Genomic DNA, 15,054 nt, shown 5'->3' on the forward strand with positions numbered 1-15,054 from the left:
TTGAGTTTTTCTGTATTTCTGGAACGCCAACTCTTTAGCCTTTATTTTCTCAGCCACTTGCTTGGAGAACCATAGCGGTTTCCTTTTTCTCTTGCCTTTATTTACTTTCCTTACATAAAGGTTTGTGGCCCTATTTATAGCTTCTTTCAGTCTGGACCACTGTCCTTCCACTTCTCGTAGGTCCTCCCAGCCCATCAGAATTAAATGATGCACAGTTTAGCAAATGTAAACAGTACCACAAAATGTTTTAACGTGTTTCTGCAGTAACATGTTCATGAATGATAACCATGCATTAAGGGCTTAATGAATAGTTAATGCAGGAGCACTTAGTGCCTTCTCAACAGGAGGTGTGAAGTGCTCCCCTGTTAACTTTCTTCAGGTACTGCACATGACTTGCAAATTAAAAAAAAGTATAAGCCCTCAAAAAGTGTTGTGTTAAATCCGACTTTAGAGCGTAGTAAGGTCATGTGTTATAACGTGTGAAAACCCAGATTTTACTGCACTTTAGTAAAAGGGTCTCTCAGCTAGTTAAATCAAGCTCCGAAGGCTGTTCAAAAAACAATGCTTTAACTCTTTTCTTACACTTTAAATAATCAAATCTAAGACAGATTAACAAGGAAATTCCACAAGATGGAACTGCACAAGAAAAAGCCTTGGCTCGAGTTTCAGCTTTAGGCATCGCCTTCAGCCTGTCCTGATTCTATCATCAAAGCGACCTCGTAGGAGAGCATTTTTGCAAAATGTAAACATAAAATAACTGGAAGCAAGATCAGGCAATGCCTTGACATGTTTGTTTTGTCTATTTTTCTCAGTTTCTTTTCCTTTCCTTTATTTTTACTTTTCATTCCTGTTTCTTTTCTCCAGACGCTCCCTCCTTCTGGCTCCCCACTCACTCTGGCACCCCACTCACTCCACCGCCCCCACTTCCAGCTTCTCCTCCTTCCAACCTCTCTCCTTCCATGACTCAGCAGCAGAGGGTAGCCCCCACAACATGCTGTCTCTCTCCAGCTGTCCCTCAGATGGCAGCAATCAGAGCCAGCTCAACCAGTGGCGTAGCCACAGGTGGGCCTGGGTGGGCCAGGGCCCACCAGCTTAGGGTTCAGGCCTACCCAACAGTAGCACACGTTTAGCGGTAGCTGGTGGGGATCCCAAGCTCCGCCAGCTGAAGACATCCCCCTGATAGTAATTAAAATGCTGCTCTCCACTATACTGGCACTTGTGCATGCTCAGTTTTCAGCACATGCTTACTGCAGACTGCCAAGGTGTAAAGAAGAGTTTTCCTGCCAGCTCAGATATTTTTCTGGTGGGGGTTGGAAAGAACACTTAGTGCCCACCCATTTCTTGCCTATGCCCACCCAAAATCTGTTGTCTGGCTACGCCCCTGACGTCGCTCAACCATTAGGCAAGACTAAGCAGTCACTTAGGGCAGCTGCTTGTTGGGGGGCAGCAAAAAGCAGCTGCAGTCAAAGTAAAACAATTAGTCCTGACAGTCACATAAACTCAAAGAACCATGAGCATACACTTCAACCTGCATTTCTATACGATGTTTGTGTGATGATCAATGGAGTAGCTACATGGGGCCAGGGGGGCCTGGGCCCCCGTAGATTTGGCCCTGGACCGCCCCTGCTGACGACCCTCTCGACCCCCACTCTTGCCGCCAACCCTCCCCCGCCATCGCCTACTTTTCCTGGCAGGGGACCCCAATCCCCGCCAGCCGAGAAGGTCCTCTTCTTTCCGCGAAGGCTTCGTTCTGTTTCTGACGTCCTGCACGTACAACGTGCAGGACACCAGAAACAGAACGAAGCCTTCGCGGGAAGAAGAGGACCTCCTCGGCTGGCGGGGATTGGGGTCTCCTGGCAGGAAAAGTAGGCGATGGCAGGGGAGGGTTGGTGGCGGCGGTCGGCAATGTCAGCGTCAATAATGGCTGGGGGGGGGGGGTCGACGGCGCAGAAAGGGGCTAAAATGTGCCCCCTCACCTCTGGCTCTGGGCTCCCCTCCAGCCGAAGTCTGGCTATGCCCCTGGTGATGATTATGATTGTTGAGTTTAACTGACAAAATCTTGTGGGAGGGGGGTAAGGCTGAAGATTGCCTAAGGTCCACCACCCTTCTGTTAGCTCTGGCAGCAGTAACCACTATCTGTCTGCCCAGGCCCAATTCCTGCTGCATTTCTACTTGAGCCAGGCTAGCAACAGCAACACTGATATCAACCATGACAATAAATACTATGTAAGCATTTCTCAAGGGCTGTTTTGATATGGCAGATTTTTCCTATTACTTTGAGCTTCCAGTTTTGTAGGAACCAGGGGGTCCTTTTACTAAGGTGCGCTGAAAAATGGCCTGCGGTAGTGTAGGCGCGGGTTTTGGGCACGCGCGGAGTCATATTTCAGCGTACTTGTAAAAAAAAAAGGCCTTTTAAAAAAATATTTTTGCCGAAAATAGACATGCGGCAAAATGAAAATTGCCGTGTGTCCATTTTGGGTCTGAGACCTTACCGCCAGCCATTGACCTAGCGGTAAAGTCTCATGAGGTAACCAGGTGGTAATGACCTATGTGCGCCAAATGCCACTTGGCGCATGTCCGATACGTGCGGCAGAAAATAAAAATTATTTTTCCGCCACGCATATTGGACGCACGGCAAAAATGAAATCACCGCAAGAGCCAGGTGGTAGCCGTGCGGTAACTCCATTTTGGCGCACGTTAGGTGAGCATAGATGCTTACATGGCTTAGTAAAAGGGCCTCAAGGGCTGGTGTCTGGCACTTTAGGGCTTCATTTGCAACTATGTTTCCCCATCTACCACACGCCTGGTCCCTGTAACAACAGTCCTATACCAAAGACTCCAACTAGAACCCTACCATTGTGAGCCCCAAATTCAGCCTTTAGCAATGACGACCAGTCCCCTCCTTCAAGGGTTGTGAAATCTGCTTCTGCAGCACTTCTAGGCCCAAAAGTACCAGGAATCAAAATAGGGCATAATACTGCTACAGAGCCACCAAGCCAGTCTGTATCTTCTAGTCTTGGTAAAGGGGAGGAAGTCAATAGATTCATCTTAATCCCGACTCTTACAATGGTCAAGGTTGCAGTGAAGACTGCACGCTCGGCTGTCATAAACCAGGACTTATCACCTGTACACACCAGCCCTTCACAAGATGCCCATGTCAGAGCACCCCCCTCCCCCAAAGTTTAACAGAGCAATTGTGGAAGATATATATCAAGTTCCAACATAAGAACATAAGAAACGCCATGCTGAGTCAGACCGAGATCCATCAAGCCCTTCATTATGTCTCTGATAGTGGCCAGTCCGGGTCACAAGTACCCAGCAGATTCCCAAACGTAGATCTGTTTCTCATAACTCATTTCCAGGGATCAGCAATGACTTTCATGTCTATCTGGCTAATCAGTTTTGTGGACTTTTCCTCTAGGAATTTGTCCAAACCAGTATTAGAGCAACCAGAGCCACCACATGTGCTTTGCCATATTATATGTACATAGCCAAACAGAATGAGTCACATACAATGCAATTTTGTTTTCTATACATGCATTATGCGACTGAGCCAAAGCAGTTTTTAATTAGACTCTGCTGTGATCAGAATCTAGTCACCCACAAGAGCTACTGCTTATATGGCAACAGGATATTCATGGAGACAAAAAAAAAAAAAAGAGCCCAAAAATCAGTATGGTGTAGTAAAGAACTAGAGCTGTGTATTCAGGTAAGATTCAATATTTTGAAGAGGGGAACCAAATGGCACACCCTGCTGATGACTACTGGGTAATCCTTCCTTTTTAACTGGGCAGTAAAACACTTGTATACCTTTACATTTGGTCATTTCCAGACAACCTTCATTATTCACATGCACAGAATTTGTTTTAAAAATTTGCATAAAAATCAAATCTGAAATTGTGGAAAATATAAAGGGTTATTCAGTTTTATTTTAATGCATACAATTTAAAAAAAAATCCCTGTATAGCTCCACAAAAGGGGAAAGTTATCAACGTGGGCTACTGTTAGAATGGTGTTATTTTACCACAGGTCCCATTTTATGCAATGAGACCTGGTTACTAATAACCCAGGTTAACAGCAAAATAATTCATCTTAACGGTAGCCCACTTTAATAATTTTCCCTAAAAATGTAAAAAGAAAAAAAAAAACAAAATATCTAGGTAGGGATGATATCTTTATTTAGCTATGGAACGTTTTTACATTGTTTATTTGGCACAACCTGAGTCCTAACACTGCCTAAGAAACAGTGGTTAAACAGTCAAAAAAAACTTGCAAATTTAGGGGTCCTTTTACCAAGCTGCGGTAAAAGGGCCCCTGCAGTGGCATCAGCGCACAGGTTTGCTGCACATCAAGGCCCCCTTTTACCATACCGGGTAAAAGGACTTTTTTTTAAATGGAAATGGCCATGCGGTAAGTTAAGCACTTGCTGTGTGGCCATTTCCTGTGGGAACCCTTTCTATTTAGGAGGTGATAAGGGATCCTGGGCTATCCTGGCGGTAACCGGGCAGCAATTACCACCGGGTAAGCCCCAATGCCGCAGTAGCACTACTGAGGCTTAGTATAAGGGCCCCTTATACGTTTAATAGTAAATATTATTTAAAATTTATTATAAAATCAATACATGTACCAAACACTACAGTGCTCACAAAACCATCCACAAGCGCTAAAAATAATTTTAGAAAACATCCTTTTGACGTATAGGGACATTTTAACTAAAGCTAAAGTGTGACCCATAAGAATAAAGCTTTAGTAAACAAGACCCTTAGTTTCATGGGATTCATTTCTCTGGACCTCTCTCATATATACTTTCTCAGTAAGGACATATTTTTAATGTGTGTAAGTGGGTGGGTGAGCGTTGTAGTGTTTTGGTATATGGGTTGATTTTGTAATAATAAATACACATTTTTTTCTATATTATGTAGTATTAAATTTATATACTGTAAGTTCTTTGTATGCTCTACCACTAATTTATTTGTAATTTAATCTTGGTTGTGTTATGCTTGTTTTAGGCCCATTTTTGCCAGTTCATTGTGATCAATAAAGTCAGGGTGGCATCCTCCTGCATGGAATCTTTCAGCAGTCTCTTACCTATCGGTGATACTGTGCATTAGATGACTGCCCTCGTCGAGTGTCACCAGGTAACAGTCATTCTGCACAGGGGGAAGCCGCATACGTTGCCTCTCAGTACTGTTTTTTAATCGTCGCTTAAACATTACCAGTCTTCCAATGAAAGCCAGCCCCCTGCTGGCAGAGGAATCGCCAGCTCTTATGGTATATCTTCTGTAACTGAGGCCTCCAATGGTGACGAGGATATGCAAATCATAAGTGATATAAGAGTCTGCTGAACTCTGGATCTACAAAGGCAAGCAAGGGATTCACATCATGCACTGAAAGGAATACTATGGCACAGTGGCTAAAGAATGACCTACAGTAATGGACTGGCTCTTGAAAATGAACCGTGTGGGAGAGATGGAGAAATTATCTGATACACGATTCGTCAATACAATCTCACTCATGAGGAATGATCTCTCCTACAACAGCTTGTTAAAGAAGGGGGGGGGGGTTATAGGGTAAATAGGGTATACTGAAGGATCTATGATATACCCTTGGCTGAGTTTGCAATTGGGATAAACAGGGGGATAGGTGGAATGGAAAGGGGGATAAATGGGGGAGTTGGGGTTTTCAGAAGGGGGGTTGGTTTAAATACATTGTATGCTACTTTTATTGTGGGTATCTTAAAGTTTGTGCTTTTTTGATTACTTTTATATTTCAACATTTTTTATTGATGGTTCAGCATGTCAAACTTTATGATCAACATTTAATAGTTTAAATAACATAACATACTTATATGAATAAAGTATTTACTACCATTTCCAGTTTCCCCCCCCCCCCCCATTTTCTTCCACCCTCCCTTCAAACTTTTATTGCTGTGAACTAAATGTTTATATTTTATTTTGTAAATAAACAGTAAAATAAAAGTTCAAACAATACCTCGTATTGTGCTTTATTCAATATTTCCCATCCCATTCTACTTTCCTTCCCTCCCTTCTCTTCCTAAAGATCTCAATTCCATACTTCATGGTATCTACTTCCCTTTGTCCTTTTCCCCCAAACTCCTTTCCTGTCTTCCTATAGAGAATTCCATAACTGACCTATTATTTGGTACTTATTTACCTATAGCTGAGCGCTATAGGTAAGGAAGCTCCGTGACCGAGCTCCTGAGGTCCGGAAGAGTGGACTTACTTGGACCGTACTAAGCCGTCTCCAACCGATCTGGAACGGATCGGAATTAACCCGCAACCGACAGGAAACCACAACACCGCGAGGATCTCGCTGCAATTCTGAACAGAAGAGCGAGTGGAAACTGATCGCGGTGGTCTACCTGAGGTCCGGAAGACTGGGCCTACCTAGTCACGCTGCGCTATCTCCAACCGGACTGGAATGGTCCGGAGCTGACCCGAAAGTAACAAGTAAACTGCAGAACCGCGACAGGCTGATCGCAACGGTGATTGCCTGCCTCGTGGCCACGACGCATCCACATCCCGAACCGGACTGGAGCCGAGCTGGATCCGACAAAGAGCAGGCTCGAAGACAAAGCGAGGAACTAACTAGCTGAATTCCGCCAGACCTACTAAAGGTGGGAATTCTCTGCCCGCCCCTGACATCGCTCCGAACGGCGGCGACGAAAGAACACAGTGCTGAGCTTCCTCCACCGCCAAACGCCCAGCAACTGACCACCACGTGACCAGCCTCCTCCACGGACGAACAACACCAGGCCTCCAGAGCTTACCGGAGAACCCCTCGTGGACGGCTTCTCACCCCCCGAGCTCATCCCCGTCACAACTGGCCAGGCACGGCTGCCGGTCAACCATCAAGGCACACGTCACGTTCACCATCCGCCACTGCCGACTGGCACCCACCCGCCTGAACATACCGGAGACCACCTCATGGCCGACATCGGGGACTAACATAGAATTCAGCTAAGAACCTGCTCGCTCCCACGGTGAACTCCAAAATAGCCAAAATAACAGTTTGCTCTGATTAATCTGCATTTAATGCTTTTAGCTAGATTTAAAGTTTAAACCCTGCATTGCTTGCTTACAGATAAAGCTTTAATTGCTCTCAGCGCGATCTAAAAGCTATACTCTGCACTGCTTGCTTTAATAGACACTTTAATCTAACTTAATTGTCTTCAACCTAATCTAATAGCTGATATTCTGCACTGCCTGTTTTAAATAGATGCTTTAATCTAACTTAATTGTCTCCAACTTGATCTAATAGCAGATATTCTGCACTGCTTGCTTTAAATAGAAGGCTTCATCTGCTCTTAGCCCGATTTAAAAACTTACATTTTGCACTGTTTGCCACACATATAAGGCGTTAATTGCTTTCAGCTATATATAAGAGTTCTACTCTGTGTTGCTCGATTCAATAGTTCATACCATGCATTGCCTGCTTAAACAGAAGGCTCTAACTGCTTTCAGCTTGGTTAAAAGTTTATACCCTGCACTGCTTGCTTTAAATAGAAGGCTTTAATCCAATTGCTTTCAACCCGATCTAAGAACTATACTTTGCACTGCTTGCTTTAAATAGAAGGCTGTATCTATTAATTTGCTCTCAGATCAATTTAAAAGTTTGTACTTTGCATTGCTGCTTTACATAGAAGGCTTTATTGTGTCCAGATCGACTCAAAAGCTTATACTCTGCACTGCTTGCTTTAAACAGCAGTTTTTTTTTTTACCATGCTCTACCTACTTGAATGCTAACCAGCTGATTATGCTTTACCTACTTGAATGCTAACCAACTGAATATTGCCACAGGGACCAAGCACAGATATGAATATCAGCAAAACACTCCTAACCATTTATTGTCTCACCCTACTCTCACACACAAACACAACCCGTAATCCAGATAACAACAGCACCATAAATCACAAATCAAACAACACTCACATACACACTATGCCCACCCCAAGGAACATCTATAATAACTCACCCACAACACACCAATCATACGCACAACCTACCAATAACTCGCCAAACCAACGACACAACAACCAACCAAGAGGAAAAATCTCCGAACAGGAACACCACCAACAAAAAGAGGAAAACAACAACAACAACAAACTCAACCACCGAAGACACAGGCAACTAATAAATATAAACACATCGAACCCCCCCACAGAACCATATCGCTCAATCCAAATAGGATACATCAATGCAAGATCAGCAGCAAGGAATTCAGTAGATATACTAGACTGGATCACCACAGACGACTTAGACCTTCTATTCATTACAGAAACCTGGTTCCACTGCCCTACAGACCCCGCCATCTTAGAAGCATGCCCACCAGAATACAAAATCACCCACTGGACAAGGAGTGGAAAAAGAGGGGGCGGAATAGCCATAATTTACAAACCCGAATTCGCCATCACAACCACGGGTGAATCTACCTCATCACAACTTGAAATTGCATCGACAAGAATTAATCACCCAAACCTAATAGGACACCTCAATGCAATCCTATTCTACAGACCACCAGGAAAATGGCAAGACTCCCAAACACAACTCATGGACTTCATCTCGAACACATGTGTATCTGCCACAAACATCCTTATATTAGGAGACATCAACCTACACCTTGAAGATGACACCTCAAGAGGCACACGAGAATGCAAAGAATTCCTAAAACTCTGGGATCTACATGCACCCTACACGCAACCAACGCATGAAAAAGGACATACACTGGACATCATAACACACAAATTCGACCCGGACTCAACTATCACAATCACCAATACAAGATGGACACCCACACCATGGTCGGACCACTATAAAGCAAATGTCTCTCTCAACTGGCATAAAACACACATAAACACAACCAATACACATGAGCGAACAACATACACCACGAGAGGAAAAATAGACCCCACAACATTTTGGCTACAGATCTACCAGAACGAATGGTCAACCAATGCTGACACCATCCAATTCCTCCAAGAATGGGACGATTTATGCACAACATTAGACAAAATCGCCCCAATCCAAACCAGAACATCACGCAGAAAAAATCTAACCCATGGTTCACCGAAGAGCAGAAAAAGCTTAAAACACAAGTCAGGAAACTAGAACGTGCATGGAACAAAAAAAAGAGATGAACAAACACTGAATGCCTGGAAACTACTCCGGAGGAAATACAAATATACCATAAAACAAACTAAAAGACTACACTACAAGACAATGATAGGACCAAACTACAAAGACACACACAAACTCTTCTACCTCGTGAACAAACTATTAGACACCACACCAGTCACAAACAACAGCAAAGATACACCAGACGTGGACAACCTTGCGAAATACTTCAAGGAGAAAATAATAAAATTAAGACTCCAAATACCTACCAGCCCTACTGAATACGCCACACTCCTAGATTGTCTAGACCCAGAAGACGGAATATATCCAGCAGTCAGAACCTGGACCGAATTTGAACTACTATCAGAAGACCTCATCTCTGAAACACTTAGAAGATATGCCAAATCCCACTGCAAACTAGACATATGCCCAAATAACCTCATGAAATCAGCTCCTCAACAATTCACAATAGACCTAACAAACCACGTAAACTTCATGCTACAAAACGGACTTTTCCCTAAAGAAAAAGGAAAGATTTTACTCACCCCCATACCCAAAGACACAAAGAAATGCGCGAGGGAAATAACCAACTACAGACCAGTAGCATCCATACCACTAATAACCAAAATAACCGAAGGAATTGTAACTAAACAACTCACAAACTATCTAAACAAATACTCAATACTACACGATGCCCAATCAGGATTCCGATCGAACCACAGCACGGAAACAGTATTAATTACCCTCATGACTAAATTCAAACAAATGATTGCAACCGGCAACAACATACTCCTCCTACAATTTGACATGTCTAGTGCCTTCGACATGGTAGACCACGGAATCCTACTACACATACTTGAATACTTTGGCATAGGAGGAAATGTCCTAAACTGGTTCAAGGGGTTCCTAACCCAACGTTCATACCAAGTCACATCAAATTCAGCCACGTCTGCCGCATGGACACCTGAATGTGGGGTACCACAAGGATCACCTCTCTCACCAACCATCTTCAACCTAATAATGACCCCGTTGGCAAAACTCCTATCAAACCATAACCTCAACCCATATATCTATGCCGATGATGTAACAATATACATCCCTTTCAAACAAGACATCAAAGAAATATTCAATGAAATCAACCAAAGTCTACGCATCATGAACACCTGGGCAGATGCATTTCATTTGAAACTAAATGCAGAAAAAACCCAATGCCTGATACTCACCTCCCAATACAACACGAACGAATTCACTGCAATAAATACACCTAACCTAAGCCTTCCAATCTCAGAAACATTAAAAATCCTTGGAGTTACTATTGACCGACACCTAACACTCGAAACCCATGCAAACAACACAACCAAAAAGATGTTCTACTGCATGTGGAAACTGAAAAGAATAAGACCATTCTTCCCAAGATCCGTCTTCCGCAGCCTAGTACAATCCCTCGTACTCAGCCACCTGGATTACTGCAACTCACTGTACGCCGGATGCAAAGAGCAAATCTTGAGGAAACTGCAAACAGCCCAGAATACAGCAGCCAGACTCATCTTTGGAATACCAAAATATGAAAGTGCAAAACCCTTACGAGAGAAGTTACACTGGCTTCCACTCAAGGAACGAATCACGTTCAAAGTATGCACATTAGTCCACAAAATTATTCACGGCGAAGCCCCAGCATACATGTCTGAATTAATCGACTTACCACCCAGAAACGCTAAGAGATCATCCCGAACCTTCCTCAACCTCCACTTCCCTAATTGCAAGGGCCTGAAATACAAGACGCTGCACGCATCAACCTTTACTTACATGAGCACGCAGTACTGGAATGAACTACCGCGGAACCTGAAAACGATCTACGAACAAACCAACTTCCGTAAATCACTAAAGACACATCTTTTTGATAAAATCTACGGAAGAAACCACAACACATAAAGCTCACACTCACTGTTCAGTTATACATCAATACATCTACTTATGAATTCTTAACCCTAATCTCACTACACCCAAACATTTACTCACAGAAAAATGTGTACCATTTGCTTCATATAACGCCCCTTAATTTCTTGTTGTCTCCTTCCAATGTCTCAATGTTCTTTCAATTGATTTACTCCTTAACGAATTTGATTTTGACTCGTTTAACTCTTCACAATGTAATCCATAACCTGAATTGTAACAAATTGTATTTCCATTATTCATAATGTATTGTAAGCCACACTGAACCTGCAAACAGGTGGGAAAATGTGGGATACAAATGCAATAAATAAATAAATAAATACTCCTTGCTCCCTCACTGGCTTGTTTATTCCTATCCATTCTTCCCCAATTACGACTTACCACCACCCCTGTTACCTTTATGCTTAGTCTATGATATTGAAAGTTTGTTTAACACATCGCTTCGTGCTTTATGAGAGATATTTTGCAAATAGTTGCTCCAAACAGAAACAAAGAACTTCCTTTTCTTTGGAGTGCCCTGAGCTGCCCACGCCTCCCAGAACATTAACTCATGAAATCTATTCCACCAGAACCAAAATGAGGGCTTTTTGCTTACTTTTAATAAAAATGTATTGTTAACAAAAAAAATAGAATGGTAAAACCAGAAGAATTTGAGCCTTCCCCCTTGTACTCATCATGCAACCTGACCAAGCCACTTGCAATTGGAGTCTCAGAGTAGGGAGGGGTTTGATTTGATTTACTGACTTGATATACTGCATTACACAATAATGCTTCAAAGCAGTTTATACATTTACTAAAATATAATACAAAATATTAAACAAAATCATTTCAATAAACAACATACAACACTCAAAGATTACTAATATACTCCAGCATTATTTCAGAACTGCCTAAAGGAATTCTGAAAAAGCCATGTTTTCAAGGCTTTACGAAACATGAAATAAATATTAATGCTTCTTATTTCTTCTGGCAAAGAATTCCACAAATAAGGACTAGAGTAACAAAAAACATGATAACTGAAGACAATTTAACCAAAGATAATGAAGGGAGTACCAGCAAAGTTTGCTGAGAAGACCACAACTGCCTTGTAGGTGTATATCTCTTAACCATATCAGAAAGATATTTTGGAACTCCCATATGAAAAGCTTTAAATACCAGACATAATATTTTAAAGGTTATTCTCACTGACACCGGCAGCCAATGCAAAGCAGAGAGAACCGATGTTATGTGATCAGTCCTTTTCTTTCCAGAGATCAATCGTGCCACTGTGTTCTGTACCAACTGCAATTGCTTTATGCTGATCATAGACAAACCTTGAAAAAGTGAATTGCAATAATCCAACCTACTTGTTACAAGAGCATGTGTTATTTTTGCCAAGTTTGTTACATTTAGCAATGGCCTTAATTGATGACATCATCCTCATTTGAAAACAACATGACAACCACATTACTAATTTGTAAATTAAGGGGTCCTCTTACTGTATTCTTTACCATGTAAGATGCTTTCTTTTACTATGTAAGCCGCACTGGACCTGCTGGATGTGGGAAAGAGCGGGGTACAAATTGTAAACAAGCCCGCTGTGCCAGTAGGGGGAGGAAGGAAGTCTCCTCCCCAGGATTAGTCCAAGCTCCACAAATTGCCACCAACAGATACTTTCAAATATTCTTTTCTTTTTATTTTTGGTTTCCAAGTTACAGACAAAAGCTTCAGTCCAGCCCTGGGTTAGGGCTGCCCCAGGCAGGGCTATGCTGCCCCTCACCCAGCAATCCAAAGTCTCTGCCCTTTCTTGCAGGGCTGCAATAGTCCCCTTTGAAAATACCTCTTTTCAAAGTCCATATCACAAGCCGTGCTGGCCTCTAAGCAGGATTGTTCCCTCCTGGTCCAACCAGGGTTTCCAGCTCCAACACAGTCCTTACACCACAATCAGGAGCAGCTGGGGGAACCAGGCTTGTAACTCTTCCAGCCCTCTGCCCCCCCCCCCCCCCCCCCCCAGCAAACAGGTCTAATAAAAAAACAGGCTTCTTTACAGCAGGTTTATAAATCAAAACATCTTTTAAACACATAGATTTCCACCTTCAGGTGCTACCTTCCTCAGGGCTCTCCAGCTCCCATTCCATCCTGCTTTCTGCGTCTTGCTCAGCCTCCTTAACCCCCTCCTCCACCCAATCCATCCAATCCTCCTCCTGCTTCTCACCCCACCCTTCCCTCTTACAGGTGGGAGGCATGATGTACTGATTATGGAGCCAGGGGAATTGGGCTTCTTCATTCCCCTCCCTCTTGTGGTCTGAGTTGGTATATAGCCAGCTTGCCTATCCCTGGGGCTCCCCTTGCTGGGACGAGCAATGCATTCTGGGAGATGTAGTTCAGGGTTTTGTTGTTTCTTTTTGTACCTCTGGGTTGTAGCCTTGTCACAAAATGTAATAAATAAATAAATTAAATAAATAAATACTAAGGGGTGCTAACAGATTTAGTGTGAGATAACAATTACTGCATGATAAATGAAAAGACATCCAAAGGAGTATAATGTAATCTGATCTATCTGGGCTGTTCTAAGGGCTCATTAAGAAGGCTTCAAACAGTACACAACATGGCGATAAGACTGATTTTTGGAATTCTGTGTGTATTTTAGCTAAATATGAATATGCTGCGGCTGAAAAACATAACTCACTTGTTAAGTACAACAAAATATGGTCTCCTTTACTAAACCCACTACGTAATAACCTTTGTCAGAATTGAAATTATGTATTACTCCTGTGACTTATGATTATGATCTGTTATTGAAATAATCCCTGACTTGCCCTAACTTGAACATGTATGCTGATGCTTGTTACTGTTAACTTGTTAAGCTGGCTAATTGCTTTATTTTAGCCATTTGTTATCATTTATAAAACACAATAAAAATATTTCCTCTTTCTACATCAAGCTTTGGTTGCCCATTGCAGCTAGAGTCTTATTTAAGTTAGACTGCTTTCTCTTTAAAGCAGTAGCATAGCCGGGGGCTTGGGGGCCTAAGCCCCCCAAATTTGGGTTTAGGATCCCTCAAGGTCTGTTGGTTTGGCTGGTGGGTGTCCTCAAGCCCCACCAGCAGAAGCTTTCCTGCAGTGATATTTGCCAACGTGCTGCCTGCTCTGCTTTCCCCCTCCCCCATGTGCATGGTCATTTTTAGTGAAATTGAGCATGCACGAGCTTTGTGCATGCCCAATTTCACTAAAAACAAGCATGTGTGCTGGGGCAGGAAAGCAGGGCAGGCAGTGTGACAGCGAATATCGCCGCAGGAAAGCTTCTGCTAGTTGGCGGGAATTCGGGACCCATGTTAGCCCAGGTATGTGGGGTTATGGCAGGGGTCAAGAGCAGTGGGGAGGCGGGGCAGAATGTGCTCCCCCCACTTTGGGCTCATGCCTCCTCCCAGATCGAGGTCTGGCTACGCCTCTGCTTTAAAGTGTTACAAGGGCAGATTTCTAACTATATGCTTGCTCATTTTTGTTTTGCATTTTCATACAGACTTCAGAGATGTGATGCTGATAACTTCCTAAGCACAAAGTAACAGTGAAGGAAACAAGATGGATGATGTAAAGAAACTTCCACCGGACTTGAAAAAGTTCACAGCAAAAGTTTATTAATAAAACCTGGACTAGATACGAGTCGTGTTTCGGCCACTCTGGCCTGCCTCAGGAGTCCCTGTATATTATTGCTATAGTGTTTTCTGGAAAAGCACGCAATCTTCAAACAATATGTACAGCAAAATGAAAGCTGTGTAACAACGATCTCCTTGACTTAAGTGTGTGTAGTCAAAACAATAATATATATCTCTTCTTGTTTCTATCTGGTACTTTGTTACATTTACTGCAGATTTGATATGGTGTGAAATGTTATGTACTGTTCTTGGCTTGCTTTGTCTAAATGACAATTAATAAAGACTTCTATAAATTAAAAAAAAACAATAATATATATCTTGTCTCCTTCACTG

The 15,054-nt window shown here is 42.8% G+C and overlaps 1 protein-coding gene across 1 annotated transcript in view; it reads right to left on the minus strand.

Moving 5' to 3' along the window:
• The window catches only part of MAN2B2 (mannosidase alpha class 2B member 2), a 171,375-nt gene that overhangs the window by 46,709 nt on the left and 109,612 nt on the right, over window positions 1-15,054 (minus strand). Inside the window, exon 12 of the mRNA XM_030191167.1 lies at window positions 5,089-5,354. Coding sequence (XP_030047027.1) covers window positions 5,089-5,354 — 266 coding nt within the window. The remainder of the gene's footprint in view (window positions 1-5,088; window positions 5,355-15,054) is intronic.

This window comes from Microcaecilia unicolor, chromosome 2 (assembly GCF_901765095.1).
Source record: "Microcaecilia unicolor chromosome 2, aMicUni1.1, whole genome shotgun sequence".
Classification (NCBI taxonomy): Eukaryota; Metazoa; Chordata; class Amphibia; order Gymnophiona; family Siphonopidae; genus Microcaecilia; species Microcaecilia unicolor.